Source organism: Pygocentrus nattereri, chromosome 7 (genome assembly GCF_015220715.1).
Source record: "Pygocentrus nattereri isolate fPygNat1 chromosome 7, fPygNat1.pri, whole genome shotgun sequence".
Lineage (NCBI taxonomy): Eukaryota > Metazoa > Chordata > Actinopteri > Characiformes > Serrasalmidae > Pygocentrus > Pygocentrus nattereri.
The window spans coordinates 22,075,252-22,097,415 of NC_051217.1; the positions used below are offsets into that span (position 1 = coordinate 22,075,252).

The 22,164-nt window shown below is 40.2% G+C and overlaps 1 protein-coding gene across 5 annotated transcripts in view; it reads right to left on the bottom strand.

Annotated features, from left to right (window-relative positions):
* Positions 1-19,206: 19,206 nt before the first annotated feature.
* slitrk3a (SLIT and NTRK-like family, member 3a) overlaps positions 19,207-22,164 on the bottom strand; it is a 7,500-nt gene continuing 4,542 nt past the window's right edge. For all 5 annotated transcript variants that reach the window (XM_037540166.1, XM_017704124.2, XM_017704127.2 and 2 more), the window contains one exon: positions 19,207-22,164. This exon is cut by the window's right edge and continues 204 nt beyond it. In XM_037540166.1, the coding sequence (XP_037396063.1) occupies positions 19,714-22,164 (2,451 nt within the window). In that variant the 3' untranslated portion in view covers positions 19,207-19,713.

The window sequence follows — 22,164 nt, forward strand, 5'->3', positions numbered from 1 at the left end:
GAGAAATCTGAAAGAAATCCCAGTAAGGAGCTCTCTATACTGGATTTTTATTTGATTTCGAGACCTTGTCGGTTTATTGAATGCGTGTAAATGTAAAATGTTCATTTTTCCTTGTTTCTCCAAATGCATTCACGGCTAGTGTTCAGCTCTACATTCATGTTGACATGCAATGCTTGTCAAGTGTTTTGGATTAAAGAAGTTTACCGTCTTTTCTACCTGAAACTGTTTTCATTTAAGCTCAGAAAAAATACCTACACCGGCTTTGATTCAAGATTCAAGACTCAAGAGTTTTATTGTTTAACAGGCAGTTACACTGTACAATGAAATTCTTACTTTGCTGTTCCTCCGTTCACCAAATATAATCTTGAGAGAACAGAAAACAAATTGAAAAGATAAGAATAACTCTAAAAACAGTAGTAAAAAGTACAGTATGTTCTTTTCTCAAAGTTGAAAGAAAATGAAAGTCACATGTGTGTATGTGCAAGTATGTAGAGCAGCTGTTCATAAAGTGCATGTTACAAGTAACAGATGTAAACAGTATTGTTCGGACAGCAGCAGTACAGTGTATGTAAGGTGCAGTTGTTGAGTACAAGGTTGACCAAGTGGTCAGAATGGGAGGGGGGAAGATGTTAGCATAAGGCAGCAGGAGTGTTAATCCTATCCTGATTATTTATCATCTACGCCCAACTTTAATGTCTAAAAAAGTCTTGTTTTGCAAGAAGAGCAGCTTTTGTCAAAGTATTTTCGCCAAAAAAAAATCCCTAATACTGACCAAATATTTAAATGTGAGATTAGTGACTAACTAAACCTCCCTGGCTTTGATACGTGATGTTGTTGATAATCATTAATATTAAAAATCTGTGTCTGCAAACCCTTGAAGGCACATACGGTGTGTGTGGTTACCATCGAGGAGATGGCGTGGCCTTAGGGTCATAAAACTACGGTCAAATCATGTTTGATCTTCACGAAAACTCACAAAGAAACACTAAGCCGGCCACCTGGTCATAACCCTGAAGTAATTCCATTTTATGAGGCTATTTCCCATAAAACGTTGATAGGCATCGAAAGGTACATCAACAGATATAACAGTAACAGGCGGGTCAGATAAAGACTTCACATGGACCATTGAAGGTCAGACACATGCCAGCTGCGTGTGATAAACACGGAGCAAATGATCACATTCCTCCGTCAGATAGTTTATCTCTCTGAGCGCGAGCGTGATTACTCGCTTGATTAGGCAGGGACCTTACGTTTTTATTTCGGGTCAACATATGCATTGATTTCGCATTAGGCCCTAATCTCATGGTGCTTCGCCCCTAGAAGTGATTCTAAGTGGGAGGACGGGAAAGTGTGTTGAGCGGCGAGAGGAAGTGACTGAGGCAAAAATATCAAAGCAGGAAGAAAAAAAAGAGAGAAACAAGGCCACTCGTGTGTGTGTGTTTTTTTTTGTGTGTTCTGATACGTGAGCAAATTGGACATAATGGTGAATCAAGGGCAGTCGGAACAAAGCTTACTGTAATGCGCTGCTGTGTGTGTTGCATGCTTGACTGGATACGAATAGAAAAGAGCAAAACCCGCTGCGGTTAAAGACAAGTGAATAAAGAGGCAGAGGAGGACAGAGAGAGAAAGAGAGAGAGAGAGAGAGAGAGAGTGGTGGGGGGAGGGGGTAGAGGGGGTAAAGAGGGGAGGGTGGAATTGGGTGTGAGGAAAAGAGACAGAAGACTTTATTTTAGTCAATTAGCCTCGACCTTGAGGGCAATACCTTTCTGCCAAAAGGTGTTACTGTATCAACCTATAAATCTACTGTTCTGGAGTCTAAACATTTTATTTAGTGTCTATGTGGGGTGCATGTATGAGAGAGAGAGAGAGAGAGAGAGAGAGAGAGAGAGAGACAGAGAGAGAGAGAGATACTCATATGTCCCTGGTGTCTTTTAAACTAGGTGATCTGAGAGGCTTGGTAGTAAAATCTTCATTTTGCACTCGTTGCACTCATTTCTCTTTGTCAAGTAGGAACCAGAAAGGCAATTTATGATGAAGATGAAAGCGGTACTTTGGCTAAAAATCTAGTTTCCCCCTTATCCCATATGTAATCAATCAACCAAGACATACACTATATTTCCTAAAGTATTCACTCACCCATCCAAACCATTGAATTCAGGTGTTCCAGTCACTTCCATATAAAACCAGCAGAAAACAAAAGAAACACGTAATGGTTTCTATACACTTTTTCAGCAGGGATACATTTAAAAACTAAAGTTTGTTTTAGCCTAATCTTAATTTTATCCTCAGTTTAAGCTGCTTAAGTTGCTTAATGTTTTATTCCTGTACATGTAATGTAAGTTTACACATAAAGCCCCATATTAAGGGTAAATTAAATAAGCTATATATCTACGTAACCCATTAGTTTACCCACCACATCAGTTGTAATTTGTATAATATTTACCCTGTGAATCTCTATATGCGTTCAAAACAAAACAACAAAAAGTTGGTTTTAGCCAAAAGCTTAAATGTAATGTTACCCCAATGCAGGTTCATCACAATTTTACTGGAAACCCAAGTAAAATGACTGAAATGATGATTTGCCTGAAACTTGCTAAGAAAACCAAACCAAGTGTTGGCACATGCGCTGAATGACCGGCTTGAACCTGCTGGAGTGAAACGGTGGCTCTTCAGCTCTGCAGACAGATATTATTTCTAAAATGGACTTTTTTTTAGTTTCCCCCTGAAACGACAATGCTAATGCAGCAATTGAAAGCTTGCATACACCAATGACCATGATGCTAACTGCATGTTTAAATTATCATACGCTGGCTCAGGTTGCTAAGTAAGCTCTAAAAAAGTTGTTGATGTGGTTTCTAAGACTAAACGACATACTGTTATATACACATGGACCACAATGAAAGTCATCATGCAGCTAATGGTAACAGATAGGGATGGACAATATGACAAAAAAATGTTGTTATTTATGTTAATTTATGCAGCAATACACTTCTGAGCATGTCATAGTACCTTAATAACACTGGCTACCTATGTTCGGTTACAAAGTGAGCCTAATTAGGCTTGATTAATTACATTTAGTGCAGCGCAGTTTGTCAAACATTGAATGAAACTCATTGTAGTTTTACATTTGTTATTCTTTTTTTTATTATACTATTTTTTAATCTGGCATTACACGTTACATTTTGTCTATTCCAACTTATTAAAGTGCTAATAAAAAATAAAAAAAAAACAAATATCATGATACATATTGTGTATCATGGAAATGGAAGTATTGTGATGCAATATTTTTATATATTATATATTTTAATTTTAATTATTATTTTAATTTGTGCAGGATTTCACCAGCAGGGCTCTGTAGTGACCATCAGTGATCTGTTTTTTGTTACTATCGGATAAATTCCGTATATTATTAACCATTGAAAAATGTCTTGTCCTAAAGTACTTGCGATTTTGAAGAAAATATATAAAAGCATACTTTGTTGAGTAGTTTATGGTATTTAAATTTACACTGTGTGAATTATTATGGCTTATAAGTCAACAAAAATGATGAATATGATTCATGCTAACAATAGAGTGTTTGTGGCTGTAAAAATGGTCTTTCTTTTCTCTACTGGAAAAAAGTGCTGGAATGCAAAAAGGCTCTGACAAATGAGCCGGGGCATTAGAAAGGCCAGTGCTGACTACACGCATAAAGCTGCATTATTCTAACCTCTAATAAGGCTAAAGCAGCACTTCGCTGTTCAAACCCATTCAGTACTGCACTGCAGAGAAACACTCATACTGACCTTGTCAACACAAACATGCAGCTCACTGTCTTCACCTGATCAGACGGCATCACAGTTCACTATCTTTGCAGTCGGCGTGATCACGACACGAACTACCCCCACACCCCCGCACCACATGCACCCAGTAGCCTCATGCCGCCTTTGCACTGTCAGCCTCCACACAGGAAGTCAGCACTCTCTAAAAGAACAGCAAATGTCAGCGGCACACTCATTAGCGATGCTGCTCACACAGACACACACACTTAAAAACACCACCATCCCAAATTGCATCATTCTAACGTTAAAGCATGTGCATTTAAAATGGCATAAATCACATATATATGCAAATACACCCCCCCCACATATACACACACACACACACGTCATGCAACACATACATATACAAATGCAAGCTTAAACCATCCTTACCCACCATCATAAATTGCATCATGCATTATATAATGCATTAGAATGAAGCAATATATGTGTAATGTGTAAGAACACTGTGTTCTGACTGCTGCTTTACATCACGTTATGGTTTGCTTGTTTTGTGTTGTTTGTGGCTTTTTTTTCTGTTTTTCTTTTAAATTTTCCTGCTGATGTGAATCATCAACTGAAAACCAGCCTAAAGACTTTTCACCACAAACACTATTCACTGCGGCAGTAGAGTTTGATGGGGCCATGAACTGAGACACTTTTCACTGCAGTAGTGGAGCTTGACTGGGCCATGAACTGGGACACTTTTCACTGCTGTAGTGGAGCTTGACTGGACCATGAACTGAGACACTTTTCACTGCAGCAGTGGTGTTTGCTGGGTCATGGACCGGGACACTTTTCACTGCAGCAGTAGAGCTTGACTGGGCCATGAACTGGGACACTTTTCACTGCAGTACTGGACTATCCTGGGAATTTCTACTGCAGCAGTGAAGTTTGGCCATGTCATGAACTGGGACAACTTTCACTGCTGTAGTGAAGTTAGACTGGGCCATGAACCGGGACACTTTTTACTGCAGTACTGGTCTTTGACTGGGCTGCAAGCTGTGGTACTTTTCATCATGGTAGAGGAGTCTGACTGAGCCATGAGCCAGGATACTTTTCTCCATGGTAAAAGATTTTGACCAGGCTGACAGTTGGGAGATTATTCACTGTGGTTGTGGAGTTTGAATGGGCTGGGAACTGGGACACTTTTCACTGCAGTAGAGGAATTTGACCATGTCATAAACCATGACACATTTAACTGCAGTAGAGGAATTTGAGTGGGTCATGAACCAGGACACTTTTTACTGCAGCAGAGGAATTTGACTGGGCTGGAATACTTTTCATTATGGTATTGTGTAACTGTTCACTGTAGAAGCGAAGTTTAACTGAGCCACAAGCTGAGACACATTTTATCATGGTAGCAGAGCTTGACTGAGCAGTGATCCAGGAGACTTTTCATTGCAGTAGTGGAATTAGACTCAACTGCAAACCAGGGCACTTTTCACAGCAGTAGTAGTTTTACTTGGTTGTGACCCAGTATACTTTTCACTACGGTAGTGGAGTTTGACTTGGCCATGATCCGGGACACACATCATCATGGTAGAGGAGTTTGACCGGGCCACGAGCCAGGATACTTTTCTCCATGGTAACAGACTTTGACCAGGCTGAGTGTTGGGAGACTCTTCACTGTGGTTGCTGAGTTTGAATGGGCTGTGAAATGGGACACTTTTCACTGCAGTAGAGGAAATTGACCAGGTCATAAACCCAGCCACTTTTCACTACAGTAGAGGAATTTGACTTGGTCATCAACTGTGACACTTTTCACTGCAGTAGAGGAATTTGACCAGGTCATGAACCGGGACACTTTTCACTGCACTAGAGTAATTTGACCAGGTCATAAACCAGTACACTTTTTACTGCAGCAGAGGAATTTGACTGGGCCAGAAGACTTTTCATTACAGTAGTTTTACTGAGCCACAAGCTGAGACACTTTTTATTATGGTAGCAGAGCTTGACTGAGTAGTGATCCTAGAGACTTTTCATTGCAGTAGTGGAATTGCAAACCACGGCACTTTTCACTGCAGTAGTAGAGTTTTACTTGCCGTTGACCCAGTATACTTTTCACTGTGGTAGTGGAGTTTAACTGTGCCATGATCTGGGACACACTTCATCATGGTAGAGTAGCTTGACTGGGCCGCGAGCCAGGATCATTTTCTCCATGGTAACGGACATTTACTAGGCTGAGATGTGGGAGACTCTTCACTGTGGTGGCGGAGCTTGAGAAGGCTGCGTGGGACACTTTTCACCACAGTAGCGGAGTTTGTCTGGGCCCCAAGCCCAGAGACTTTTCACTGTGATAGTTTGATTGGACTGCATGCCGGAACACTTTTCACCAGGGTGGCAGAGTTTGACTGGAAGTGAGTCGAGTGACTACACACCATGGGTGGGGGATTTTTTTCTCTCCAATAGCTGGACAACTGTGTGTTTGTGTGCAAGTTGTTTGCAGTGATTTGTAGTGTTGTAACTGTAGGGCTGTTGGGTTTGAGAAAAGATGCTATATGAATTAAACCTATTTTTTATTATAAACTATTAAACCACAAGTGTTTCAACCTGCACAAATCAAATATGCATGCAAATGCGACTAGCAACACACACACACACACACACACATACACATACACATATGCAATACACACAGCACCAACACAATTAAGTGCTTGCGAGGAGATTTCTACAGTGCACAGGCAAGCAGTGCTGCGCAGATCAATACACTCAGCTCTGTGTGTGTGTGTATGGGTGTATGTGTGTGCCTCTGGAGGTGCATTCTGATGGAGTGGAGAGCAGCAGGAAGCTAAGCACAGTACGTGAAATACAGAACATACTCAAAGAGCACCAAAAAAAGCGAGAGCTCATGACAGTGCTGCGGAAACAGTTCAACATGTAGCTCACAGATTTATATTTCAAGCAATAGTTCAGAAAAAAATACTCTAATTTACCCACTTTTCCTCTTCCAAATGTGGTCAATCAACCAAGACATGCTTGCTTCTTTAATATTTAGTAATGTAAGCTAAACCCCATCTGTTGTTGTTAGGCATTCATGATGGGAATCAAAACTGAGCAGACGCTGGCTACAAACATGCGGTGAGCAAATATAACGTTGCGGGTGGCTGTCCCCTCACAGCAAAGAGGGCCTGGGTTTGATTCCCCAGCTGGGTGACCAGGGTCCTTTCTGTGTAGAGTTTGCATGTTCCCCCTGTGTCTGCATGGGTTTCCTCCCACAGCCCAAAGACATGCGGTTTGTCCAATTGGACGTGCTAGATAGCCCCTAGGTGTGTCTGCCTTGCGATGAACTGGTGACTTGTCCAGATTGTATCCTGTTGGTTGTATGAGGTAAATAATGTGAGGCAGGTAAATTCACTGTGTTTGAATGTTATTTGTTCCAAAACAGCATAGCATAATTGCACATGAATGCTTGTTCTAAATAGCAAGTCACCTCTTACTTTCAGCATTTTTGATTTATGTTACTTAAATAGGCAACAACATTTTTATGTATGCAACTCAGCATGTTCTTCAAAGCCATTTACCTGGTGTTTTTGCTTGTAAAAACATGATATAGCATGAGAGTAAATTCAAACAAACATTAATGCAGTTAAAAAAAGAAAAAGATGATGTCTTATGAGCTGGTTCCATCACTAGCACACTTGATAAAAGTGTATGAAGGACTAACGGATTGACTTACATAAAAGCACTACTCATTGAATTAATGTTGAATGCATGCATGAGAGCAAATACATCCTTACTGTTCACTTAAATCGTCTCTTAAACCTATTCTAAAACCTTGAACAGTACTGCTTACACCAATCACGCATAACATTCTGTTTCTATGCTCATTGTCCACTTTATCAGCTCCACTTACTATATAGGTGCACTTTGTAGTTCTACAGTTACAGACTGTAGTCCATCTGTTTCTCTGATACTTTGTTAGCCCCCTTTTACCCTGTTCTTCAGGGGTCAGGACCCCCATGGACCCTCACAGAGCAGGTACAATTTGAGTGGTGGTTCTCAGCATTGCAGTAACAATGACATGGTGGTGTGTTAGTGTGTGTTGTGCTGGTCTGAGTGGATCAGACAGCAGTGCTGCTGGAGTTTTTAAACACCTCAGTGTCTCTGCTGGACTGAGAATAGTTCACCAACCAAAAATATCCAGCCAACAGCGTTCTGTGACCAATGATGAAGGACTAGAGGATGACCAACACAAACTGTGCAGCAGCAGATGAGCTGTCGTCTCTGACTTCACATCTACAAGGTGGACTGACAAGGTAGGAATGTCTAATAGAGTGGACAGTGAGTGGACACAGTAGCACTGCTGTGTCTGATCCACTCAGACCAGCACAACACACACTAACACACCACCACCATGCCAGTGTTACTGCAGTGCTGAGAAGGATCCACCATCCAAATAGTACCTGCTCTGTGAGGGTCCATGGGGGTCCTGACCACTGAAGAACAAGGTAAAAGGGGGCAACAAATTATCAGAGAAACAGATGGACTACAGTCTGTAACTGTAGAACTACAAAGTGCAGCTATACAGTAAGTAGAGCTGATAAAATGGACAATGAACGTAGAAACAAGGAGGTGCTCATGATGTTATGCCTGATCAGTATAGATGACAAGTTTAGTAAATAAGAAAATTCTGGAAATGTGGAAGCGTCAACCAAAAATATCAACAATATCAAAAAAGTGTCCACCATCCGATCTGGTTGGGCAGAGTAATCTGTTAAATAATCTCTAATAGACTTTATCATGTGGTTTGTGATGCTATATGACTCATTCTTAACTATGTGAAATGAACTAAATGGATATGTGGCACAGATTTGTCCATGTTCACAGATAAAAGTGAGTCACACAGTGTCAGTAACCACATAGTCATGTCTATTAGAACAACTACACACAGTTTCAGGTGAGTGTGTGACTGCTTAGGTAGGCAGGTGCCACCATGCTAAGTGGTGGGGTATAAGCTCACATTATTTGTAGCCATATTAGGCTCATAGCTCCAGAGCTCAAACTAAAGAAGCAAACTTCAGACACCAAACATGCTTTGGCTGATCCACCACATTTGGGGAAAATTGGGTAAATTTCTTTGTTTCTCAGATCTATCACTTTAAAAACTGGGCGCTTAGCGACAGACATGTGCAACAACAAGCTTTCCTGTCATTCTGAAGGCTCTGACGAGAAAATAAAGGCAGGACACAAAAGAAGAGACAGAAAATTGCAGCCTACTGGACAGACAGAAGTATAATGCTGACCAACACAATGCTTGCAATTGCATCAATACTCAGAAGCTTTTTGCACCTCTCTGAGTCTCTCTCTCTCTCTCTCTCTCTCTCTCTCTCTCTCTCTCCACTCCTCACTGCATACACACTATTCCACCACTAGCATCACACCAAAATCCCCATCCGTCCACCCACGGCAGAAACAGATCGATCCTGTGGTGTGCGAATTGCTGAGGCTCATATGAAAACCCAAACTGCGTAATCATCACAACTTTCCAACCAGCTCACAAAGCAGTCAAATAAAAACAGCAGCCAAAGACAGCATTCATTTAACGTAACTCTGCAGGTCTGTCTATTTAAGTAATTAAAGCTTTATTAAAAAAAAAAATCTATATCTGACAGGTTTAAATGCCCCCTCGCCCCCCAACTCCCCCTAAACAACAGCACTTTTCGTATTTTGTCTGTCATGGGGCTTAATACCCAAACTTGACTGCCAGCCACCACTGCTGTCCCCACAAACTGCCTGTCAAAGACTTGGGGTCACATTTCAAAAAATGAACGTAAATGACTTTCTTAGCAAGGGACAAAACAGAGATAATTTACATATATCATAAATGCATACTAACAAAAACAGCATGTTTAATCCTAAGGGATGTAGTGTGGCTGGAAAATGGTCATGAATAAATTAATTATGACTGTTTTTGGTTCATAAAGCCACACGACTATTATAAGGAAAATATAAAAAAAAGCAAGAAAAATGCAGAATATTGTTGTTTCCTTACAAAAGTAACTGAAATGAAATGAAATTACTTTCACCAGAAGGCAAGACGTCCCCAGTCTTTTAACATGCTATATTACCAGCTAATAATCTTTATGCAAGAAATGTTCTGTAGTGATTCAGTCAAAGACAGACTTGACTCTTCCGCCCATCACTTCACACACTCCTCCACACACTCCAGCACCAGCTCGTACTTGTCGCACGATTTATGACATGTTTCATGACGCACATCAGTGCCCAAATCCAAAAAAGCTTTAGTGCAGTAATCAGCTTTTTACCAAACACTCCTCAATACAGCCGAATTACTGGGCATCAGAGCATTCTGAGTAATAATCTGCACAACATGTTTGATTTCTGGCCATCAGTCAGGCTAAATGTCAGAGAAAAACCATTAGAGCATCACTCATCCACCATGTAAAAGGTTTGGCACTAGAAAAAAGTCTGTCTTTTATGAAATTGAATGCACTGGTTTGCACTGGGATTGCATAACAACATATTGGAAACTAAGTTATTTCTACCGAAAGTTTTAGATCCAAATGATTATATTTCAGACATGAAACATGCAACATAAATAAACCAGGAAAGTTTGAAACCTGATTAAATTTAAGATTAATGATCTCTACTAAGAAAATGTGAAAGATGTAGATGCTAAAAATCAACAGAATGTTTTTCATGGCTGACCCAATTTTTACCCTGGCAGTGAAACACACACAAGGTGGCCTACGTGAAGTTTGATATTAAAACTAAAGCTGAAATAAGAAGCTCTACTGTGACCATTTCAAAGCTTTAGACATCATTAATGAGGAAAAACCCAGATTTTTTGATGCAATTTGCAAAACAGAAAATATGGCCTATTTAAATCAGTGCTGCACTGTAAAAAAATTGTCAGATCAACATAATAAAACTTACTTTACTTCTTAAAAAGCAATTGAACCAGTGTTATTCAACTAAAAAATATTTTTAATAATAATAATTAATTAATTAAAAAATCTTCAAATTACATTTCTATGGTGAACAAATCTAGTTAATTTACTTGTTACCACATTTTTTTTATGTTGAGCCATTATTTTACAGTGTAGATAACAAATGAAAGCTAAAATAATTATCTGCACTTCAAAAATTTCCATACTTGACCCAATTTAAATAGCTAAAGAGCCAACACACAAAATGTGGCCTAAGCGCACCAGTAAGAGTTGAACTAAACTTCAAATAAATAGAGAAATTAAAAACCTAAGATGATTAGTTGGTCCTATTTTCAAACATAGGGTGTCACCAGCTAGTGTGGCCTATTTATTCCAATGAGGTTTAGTATCAAAATGCATTTAAAGTAATGATCTGTCCTGACTAAATGTAAAAGATTTAGACATAATAAATAAAGAAATGTGGTATAGGTAAAAAGTTTTAGACGTATTGAATAAAGAAACATGGTCTAGATAAAAAGATTTAGACATGATAAATAAAGAAACGTGGTCTAGATAAAAATATTTAGACATAATAAAGAAACATTGTCTAGATAAAAAGATTTAGACATGATAAATAAAGAAATGTGGTCTAGATAAAAGATTTAGACATAATAAATAAAGAAATGTGGTCTAGATAAAAAGATTTAGACATAATAAATAAAGAAACATGGTCTAGATCAAAATATTTAGACATAATAAATAAAGAAACGTGGTCTCGATAAAAAGATTTAGGCATAATAAAGAAACATGGTCTAGATAAAAAGATTTAGACATGATAAATAAAGAAACATGGTCTAGATAAAAAAGATTTAGACATAATAAAGAAACATGGTCTAGATAAAAAGATTTAGACATGATAAATAAAGAAACGTGGTCTAGATAAAAAGATTTAGACATAATAAATAAAGAAACGTGGTCTAGGTAAAAAGATTTAGACATAATGAATAAAGACATGTGATCCAAGTAAAAAATTTTAGACATAAATAAAGAAATGTGGTCTAGGCAAAAAGATTTAGACATAATAAATAAAGAAATGTGGTCTAGGTAAAATGATGTTGACATAAATAAAGAAATGTGGTCTAAGTAAAAAGTTTTAGACGTAATAAATAAAGAAATGTGGCCTAGGTAAAAAGATTTAGACATAATACATAAAGAAATGTGCCCTAGGTAAAAAGATTTAGACATAATACATAAAGAAATGTGGTCTAGGTGAAAAGATTTAGACATAATACATAAAGAAATGTGGTCTAGGTGAAAAGATTTAGACATAATACATAAAGAAATGTGGTCTAGGTGAAAAGTCTTAGACATAAATAAAGAAATGTGGTCTAGGTAAAAAGATTTAGACATAGTAAATAAAGAAATGTGGTCAGGTAAAAAGTCTTAGACATAAATAAAGAAATGTGGTCTAGGTAAAAGGATTTAGACATAAATAAAGAGATGTGGTCTAGGTAAAAAGATTGACATAATAAATGAAGAAACATTTCCATATTTGAAACAAACCTAATATCTTAAAGACTCAAGAAACAAGATGTGGTCTAAATAAAGAGGCAAAGTTTAGCTAGAAATTAAGCCTAAAATAATGATCTATATTACAAATTTAACGTCGTCTACAGTTGAATTTGTATTAAAGGCCAACACAAATTGTGGACCAAGCAAACCCGAAAGCTTTGACAGTACAATATTTTTTCTAACTAAACTCAAATGCTTGAAATATTACAACCTGAATAAATACTTTTCCATAGTTTTTACATTTTACAGTATTACAGAGCCAAAACTCAAACAGTGACCTAAATTAACCAGTGAGGTTTAAAGAGAAATTTCTTTTTTTAAAGATTTTTGTAGTGCCAAAATACAAAATACATGCTGTGAGGTTTGATAAGAAATGAAACATAATGTAATAATCCCAACTGAGTGACAGTAAAAGATGGTAAATTGCAGAGCTGATAGTTGAGCTAATTTACAATATTACAGCCAAAAATGCAAAATATGGACAAAAACATGCTGAACCATGAGGCTTTTCTAGCAAATAGGTTTCAGCCCCTTGGACAGCTCTTCTATTCTATAATCCCTCAGTATGCAATGCTGTTAAAGCTGTTCCAATCACAGAAATAGAAAAAAAAACAATAATGTACAATGACAATAACTCACACATAAGACAAGCCCAGACCAAAGTCACACTGTTAGAATGAATTGAGTGAAGTCTTTTGTCATGAAACTGAACTAATGTTAAACCGATAACAAATGCATTGTTGTTTCCAACCTGCCTGATGGTGATCAGCTACAACAAAACGTGACATTTTAAACTGGAAATTCAACACTATTAAATGAGTCTCTAAAGCTACTCCAAATTAGGAACAGTTACTATAAAAGAGCACATCTGTGGATGGAGACTGGAGGATTTCCATGACTAAGGAGTACAAGCTATTCATTTTTCAGTGTCAAGGTAAAAAGAAAAGAGTGTAAATTTAAAAGCCTCAACAACTAAATATTATATCAAAATTATTTCCAGGCTTTTTTGTGTGTCCCTTCTTGACCTTCATTCCAGCTTCCGTTCTTTCCAGGAGACTCACTTGCAGTTCCTCAAAGAATCTGCAGACACACCTCCAAAGTTCAGTCTTAGAAGCTGGTTGATGATTTTCTGAAGTAATCAAACCCATTCAGTGGTGTTGAGGTCTGGACTCAGGGGTGGTCAGTCCACTGTTCACCTTCTTTGTTTGATGCGTCCGTCTCCTTTTCTCAGTGAGGTTCTTCTTGAACAGCTACACATCCTTTCAGACCCACAGCACTGAGTGGTCTTCTCACAGTGGAAGGATGGACAGAAATACCTGTGGATGTTTTCAGATCTGAAACAGCTTGATTTTCCCCTGTCTCTCAGTGATGAAAACTTTAAGGGCTGTTTGTCTGATGAGGGCAGTTTTGGGGTCTACCAGGTTTTCCAGGTGGTTCTTAGGAGCCACATTTTCTCCACCTTTTTATGTATCTTATATCTAATCTCCTCAGAAACATCTGCTGAGAAATTAGTAACTTGTACTCCATAGCTGGATTGCCTGGAAATTAAATAAGTGAAGGGTGGCTTCTACGTTTTGCACAGTACCATACATCTGCTTTTAAAGAAGTGAACATCAGTGATGCAATCAATACATAGAGAGTGAATTCAATCTCATACCAGCTTCCAGCTCCAGTCAGTACATTAAAAACACTCACGTTTTATGACAGCATTGGTCTATTTGTTCTTAACTGGAGAGATGTTTTAGTCTCAGGAGAGAGAGAGAGAGAGAGAGAGAGAGAGAGAGAAAGACATAGAGAGTGCATAGGAATGCTGACACTGCACAACTACCTGTTTATCCCTCTCTTTCTCTGCTCCATTCACTCTGTTTTCCTTTTTCCTTCTACCACATGCTTTTTTTGATCATTTCGCGGCTAATTAGGGCCTTTGAGAAGCCAAAGAACAAACACTTTCTGTCAAAGTGGGGGGTGAAAGAGAGAGAGAGTGGAAAACTGAGCTGGCAAAAAACCTGCAGATGGATAGCTCCATCACAGCAGAAGAAAGAAAGAAGTAAAACCTCCCTCACGGAAGAACACACACACATAACAGCTACTAACACAGCAACTGCAGAAGAGGGTGCAGTGTCAGTGTGTAACAGAAACGCCGCTGATGTAGGAAATAAAAAAACACCACAAAAACCACAAATCAGCCACATTCAGCCAAGTATAGATTACAGAAAGTCCAACCAGCCAACTAATGATTGGCCAAACACACGAAAGCAAGCCAAGATCAACCTCCAGAGGAAAGAAAACGAAAGGAGCAACAAAAACCATACATGGCAACAGTATATCACCATAAAATTAGACAGCAAGGGCAAAATGACTGCATAGTCGAACAGTTAAGCTGTAAACAGAATCATTTTTTAAGTGAAATGGCTCCATTTTAGAGACTCTTACAGAGTCAGAATTGTTCACAGTGGTGGTAGGAACCAGACGCCTGAAGAGTTTAATGCCTCTAAAAGCCCCCTCAGTTGTGAATACACTGCATGATGCCTGCTGAGATAATAGTTTGAGAAGATTTTGTACCATTATGACTATTTTACTATTATCAACATATACAGTCTTTTTGCAAATGTCTGAGGCCATCATTCATTTGCTCTACATAATGTGTATAATTTCCAGGCAAAAATACCATTGAGTATAAGTTATATAAGTTATAACACTTTTAATTCCCTTGTGTTGAGATAAAAAATAAATTAAAAGCTTCGGCAAAAATGTGGTTCCTAACAACCACCTGGAAGACCTGGTAGACATCAAATCTGCTCTCATCAGATGAACAGCACTTGAAGCTTCCATCTCTGAGAGAGAGGAGAAAATCAAGCTGCTTCAGATCTGAAAACATCCACAGGTGTTTCTGTCCATCCTTCCACTGCAAGAAGACCACTCAGCACTGTGGGTCTGAAAGGATGTGTAGCTGATCAAGAAGAACCTCACTGAGCAAAGGAGACGGAGACATCAAACAAGGAAGCTGAACGATGGACTGACCACCCCAGAGTACAGACCTCAACACCACTGAATGGGTTTGATTACTTCAGAAAATCATCAACAAGCTTCTAAGACTGAACTTTGGAGGTGTGTCTGCAGATTCTTTGAGGAGCTGAAAGTGAGTCTTCTGAAAAGAATGGAAGCTGGAATAAAGGTGAAGAGCGACTCATTGCAAAGTATGACATTATATTTTGTTGTTGAGGCTTCGGTGGAATTCCTGCTGTCTAAAATGAAACTTAATGGACATTTAAGCACTTTAAAAAGCTCAGAAGACTCGTGTAGTTCCACTGGTGGTTTGTCTAGTAAATAAAATGTCTATATCTGTGTTGTAGTCATGGCAACCCCTGGTTCCTATCACCACCACTGTAAAGACATCTGAACCATTTCACATCAAACCACTCTGAGTCACTCTGTTTACAGCTCAACCACTGAATTATGGAGAAATAGCTGAACAAGTGAAAGAAAACCAGCAACATCTATTTCACTCATTTTTAGCACCTTCAGAATGTTATGCAAAAGTTTGGGCGCCCCTGGTCAAATGGCATGTTTTAGCATACTGGACTGGAAAAAAATACTTTTACATATCCCACATTGTTTGTTTTATTTTCTCCCCACTATGTTAAGTTCAGCATATAAACAGCCCTTTTCCCCACAGAGGATGTGTTAACTCAAAATCAACCAGACATGAGCACACATCCAGATGGGCCACATTTCTGGTGAGAAACTCTCTCTCAGCTTTTTCTCTATTTTCTCTCTGAGGTCAGGGATGAGAGCGCACATTCTGTACTGGTACATGTGTGTGGGAGTTCACATGTGAGAATTCAGGTAGGAAAAAAAAAGGAAAGAAAATAAATTTGCCGTTTCTCACAAGGTCATCCTGTTCATATCGACGTGTCCCCGTTTCTTTCTGTAGAAAGAAGTTTTTCAACTTTCTACCCAATAAAGAAGACGAGTAATGCAGACTGACCTCACTCATTCTGGTCTTTTGACCAGAGGGCTTACACGATTGGGATCATTTATTTATTTTTCTAATATCATAGTTCATTGCAGTATGTTAGCATTGTAAAGCCAGCAGTACACGTTTCAAAACTAAACATCATCTCTTTGATCAGAACAATGCCATGGTTTCAATTTATATGGTGCAGTGACCGTCACTTGCTGTACAGAACTTCTAATCACTGCATCGTTCGGTCTGAGACCTCTCCCTGACTGTGATTGGTCCACATGGTGTCCTGAGCCACTGCATGGAGACTGAGGTGAGCTCTTGTTTAGTATATTTGCAACAGCGTTTTATGTGGTCGGTCTATTTTGATGAGTTCTTCCATCATTTGAAGTAAACTACCTGCTTTAAAGTTTCAAAATGTACCCAGTATACAAAAACTAAACTGCTGTATTTCGTTTTTTTTTTATGATGTCACAAAAAACCTACTCAACCTATTTAGCCAACAGCAGATTAGCCCCGCCCACTCACAGTGAAGTTGTGAGTGTTTCATCCTGGGCTGCTTTTTTTAAAATAGGGCACAATACAATGGAGTCAATCAGAACAGAGCTCATTTACATATCGTCGCTGTCCAAAGAAAAACAAGCATATCCAAAATAGCAACTTTACAGGAGATGGCAAAACCTCTTACCTCTGAATGTAAATTCTCACAGAATAAAGGACGGTTTGTGGGTTGAAATGATGTAGAAAAAGAAAAAAAATGATAAAAACGGAGATGTCTTTTTTTTTGCTGGACAGTGCCGATGCATCAGTCTTAAAGGAACAGTAACAAAAACAGCCTGTTTAATTTTAAGAGGTTGGAAGTAAATTTTGACTGTGTTTGGTACATAAAACCACACAAATGACTGTCAAGGAAAAAAATAATGAAGCAAAGTGGAGGATCTGGTGCTTGTAAAAGTAAGAATATTATTTATTTACTTTTTTCCTGACTCAAAATAAAGCATGGCTCCGCAAGCCACTATGAATCTGAAATCATAACTCATTCTTATACAAATATACGGTGCCTTATTTGTATAAGCCCGTATCAGAGAGTGTCTCTCATTTAGATCAGCATTCCCTTATCATTATATGTTGGAGGTGAGACATGATATTTTGCCCTGCCCACTGGTGCCTGGTGATGTCACAAAAATCCGAAAACATCTCAGAGTCAGGGTGAAAGTCATTGAATTTAGATGGAAGTTTACAGAAAAACGAGACGTGTGACTTTTAATGGTATGATATGATAAACAGAGCTTGAAATGACCAAATTTGCCAAGCAAAAAACCCCCCAAAAAACAGTCGGTATTGATTTCAGGTCAGTTTCAGATTTGTTATAAAAGGTGGAACAATAGGAGCAGAATTTGAAGCAGTTTGATGTATGAAATATTATGAGCATTATGGAAAATCAACTCAGCTTAATTTCCAGTCAAACCCAACATACAATATCATAACAATCAATCAGTTCAGCCAAATGAATTCTTGCGCGGCCCTTGAATATAAACGTAATTTATTAAACCATCGGGGAAAAAAAAGGATAAAAAAATCTTGAAATTAAAGGTGAAATCACATTTTCAGCAACCATGTAAAACTGTTTCATCACCAGGAAAAACACAAGGTGCTTCAGTGACTCGTTAGCTGCATGTTCGGAAGTGACAGCATGCCTAAAACTGCAGATGTGCTGTTTCTCCAAATGACGTGATCATGCACTTTTTAATGGGAACTAAATTGAAAAGGTCTGATCGTATCTGCTTAGTCGTGCTCCTTTTCTGGCTGGGAACAACTCCCTGTTTATTGTTGAAAAACACACACACACACACACACACACACACACACACACAAACAAAAACCTGGTCCTGATATCGAGACTGTTTTGTCCTATTACACAACATCACACTGTTCACTGGGACGCTTCACTCAGGACTGAGAATCAGGGAAAGCAGAGCTGAAATAAATGGAAAAGTATATTCCCGAGATGAATCCCCTCCAGTGAACCATTAAGACCCTCATGCCGAATTAACGCTGACAACTTTGTGGACTCCAAAATTGCTTTATCTGTTCTTTTTTTTGGAAAATAAATGTCGAAGGCAAGTAAGAAAAATAAGAAAATATTATTTCTCCCGAAGCATTAAGTCTGTTTTCATCTCTAAGATGATTAACCATCTATTTTTGGCAGCCTGCAGTAAACAGGGTGTCTCCCTGTCGCCCTCTTGTGGACAGTGTTGGTAGTGACCATTGACGTCGACTGTAAATCTCAGCCTGTAATTCACCAAGCGGGTGCTGAAGCTGTTCGTATCTACTCCACGCAGCCAACCTTCAGCCTGCTCTGCTTACTGGAACACGGGTAAAGGCAGTAATGTCGTTGTCAGATCAGACCAGCACTGTCTTGGTCCTCTTTTTTTTATTTCATAGCAGCAGTGAGAGGTTTACTTGACCTCGGCAGGTTTATAGGCATTTTCTAATTTGCCTTGCAGATAAATGATACAAAAAGAGATCCCAGCGCAATAGCACTACGTCCACTGTATTCTCCACAAAAGGTTTTCATTGGTACCCTTTTATTCGATTTAAGATTTTTTTTTCATCTTTTTCCTTTTTATTAAGAAGGCTATACCAGACGCATAATCACTATACATAGATTTAACATTACCTTTACAATTAAATTTTTCACTGAAATTACAGAATAAATATATGCACATTTATTTTTTTCTTTTTCAAATCTTTGTGTGAGAGAGAAAACATTAAAAGTGCTTCCTACAAAGCCGTTAGTGATAATAATATCCAGAAGCATTTCGTCTTAAGAAAGTGCGTCGAACTCCATAAAATCTTGAGTGTCTTTATATATTCACAAATCCTTGGGTGTGTCCTTGAGAGAGAGAGAGGACCTCTGATGTCCCTTTATTATAATAATATATAAAATAAATAGACCACTGAACAGTAATGCGTTGCAGTATCTCTATTGAAGGTGAATTTTTTTTTTTTTGTTTTCAGCAATACCCCACGCCTTTTTGCAGTTGAGTGCATGCAGCAAACTGCAGTAGTCTACAAACTGTGCCTGCGAGCGCGTGAGAGAGGCGAGCTCCCGTCAAGGCTTTCGTCTCAACGGTTGTGTATGTGTGCGAGTGATGCTCCTCCCGTCGGCTCCCACAGCCACAAACAAATCTGTTCTGTATAAAAATAAGGGGTTGATAACATTGCTGGCTACTCTGAGAAAAAGAAAATCAACGGAAACAAAATGAAATAAAAATTAAAAGGCACTTCATTGGATATCTGAGTATGGCCTTTCCTCCAAAGCCACTTGGGGGAAACACATTTCTGTGATATATAGAGATTAACTTGTCATGCTGCTGTCTATTTTTTTGATACTCAATTTTTGTGGTAGTGGTGGTGGTAGTGGTAGGTAGGGGGCGCTATGAGGTGAGCTTTTTTTTTTTTTTTTAACTCTCTGTGATTAAAACCTGTATGATTTCTCCAAGACTTCGAGGTAATCCGGCTTGGTTTGGAGTTTGGCCCTTAACTCGAGGTATTCACTTTGGGTTTGTTCTGGAAATCCTTTGCCCCCAGCAAAAAGCAGCGTCTCTTTTAACCTGGCGTCCTGCTGCACATCCGGGTACTGAACGCCCGGCGGATGTGCATGCGCCATGTGAACGTGCTTAAGTCTTGGCGCCGTGCTGTACAGGCAGTCTACGAATCCTACGGCCTGGGGCGACCTCTGCTGGCTGTCAATTGCAGTGGGGCAAAGCAGCCCGTTCTCGTGAAGTCGCGACCGATCAACGGTGACTATGGTGTTTAGCTGCGATGTAGAAACAGCTGCTGTCCACTCCTGCTCTTTCTCCAGCAGCGTCCGGTAACTCGTGCCTCCGTTTTCCTTCTGTTCTGCCTCCATCTCACCCTCTCGTGGTTTGTAGATGGGGTTGTTGCACATGTGTGCCACAGGATGAGGGATGTAGTCATAAACGTGGCCTGGAGGTTTCTCAGGCGTGGCTGCGGTGGCACGTTCCTCAAACTGCATCTGAATGCCAGTGAGGTCCACTTCTTGCCTCTTTCTGAAAGGCACGTCTTTCTTTCTCCGCCTCCTCAGGACAAAGGCGAAGAGGCCGGCAGCTGCAAAAACAGCACAGATGAACAGAACCAGCAAACTCAGGATCAGGACCGAAAGAGGGACTGCAGATCCTGCAGATGCAGGAGAGACGTGGCCTGACCCAGACGTGCTTTGGGGTGTGACATCAAGTGCCGGGGAGCTTGGGGCAGCATATTTCAGCTCAGGACAGATAACCTCTGCCTCCAGGCTACGAAGATCCTTGCCGGTGTGACTCTCGGGAGTCCTGCAGATGACTTCGCCAACCACGATGACCGAGCTGAGCTTCTCTACCCAGCGTTTGAGTGGCACAATGGCACATGTGCAGTCCCACGGATTCTGCTGCAGATCTACCTGCACCACTGCACGCAGGTGCTCCAGCACACCCTCCACAGGCAGGTGCAAGAAGTAGTTGTTGCGCAGGTTCAACCTGGCCAGAGACGTTCCCGCAAAAGCATCCATGGGAAGGGCACGAAGCAGGTTGTCATTCAGGAAGACTAGCTGCAAATTGGGCATCAAGCTGAAAGCCGCAGGCTCCAGCTCCCGGATCACATTGTACTCCAGGTAAAGATAGCTTAGAGAGTGAAGACCACGGAACATTCCTGGAGTAAGTCGTTCTATGTCATTCCCATTCAAATACAGGCTTTTCAAGTTGGGCAAGTTGATAAATGCGCCCTCCTGGACATACGAAATCCGGTTGTTGCCCAGATGGAGCAAATCCAGGCTGGAGAAGTTCCAAAAGTCTGATCTGTAAATCTTCTGGATGAGGTTCCCACTCAGATATAGCTTCTTGGCATTGAGCGGGCGAGGCAGAAGCTCTGAAATGTTGTGGAAGGCTTTCTCTTTGCAGTTCACCGTCAATCCCAGGTCATTGATGTGCAAGTTGCATGTGCATCCTGCCGGGCAGATTATAGGGATAGGTGGCCGTGTCTGGTAAGCCGGCACAGGTGGCTGATTGGGACCCGGATAGATACTTCGTGCTGTGGGTGGAGTTTTTGTGGGCCTTGGACGTTTGGTAGGCTTTGGGTGCCTCTCCCTGTATTCCACTGAAGATGCTGTGTTGTGGAAGGATGAAAGCATGGATGAGGGTTTTGTGGGCCATGCTCTCTCACCAACCAATTGCAACCTTGGGACACCATATTTGGCCTCAATCTCAGCCTCCGAAAGTGTCGGACACAGCTCCCGTCTCGTGATCTCGCGCAGGTCCTTGCCATGCAAGTGAAACGGATGCTCGCAAGCCACGTCTCCCACAAGTGCAGCATATGGGATTCGCTCGAGCCATGACTTGAGCTGCACAATTTCGCAAGCACAGTTCCATGGGTTCTCCTCAAGCTGGATCTCCATGAGGCTGCGGCCCACATACTCCAAAGTTCCTTGGTAAGGCAGGTTCTTTAAACGGTTGCCTCGCAAGTCAAGATGTGTTAGCGACACAGACCTGAAAAGTGTACTGGGCAGTGCAGGTATCAAATTGTCATTGAGGATAAGCACTCTGAGCTTGTGCAAGTTGCGAAAAGCCCCACTTTCTATCCTCTTGATGACATTGTAATCCGCCTGCAGATACTCAAGGCTCTCCAGGCCCAGGAACGTGTCATTCCTGAACACCTCCAGCTTGTTCTCATGCAAGAATAGCTTTTTTAAAATGGCAAGGCCATTAAAAGCACCCGCATGGATGTCCTGCAGTGCATTGTTGCCCAGATTTAGTGACACAGCATTGTTGAGATGCAGGAAGCTGTTGAAATACAGCCTCCGCATAGCGTTCCTCTGCAGGTTCAGCTTGAAGGGTCTCGTCCACGTCTGGGAGATCTGGCTGACGTTGGTAAAGCC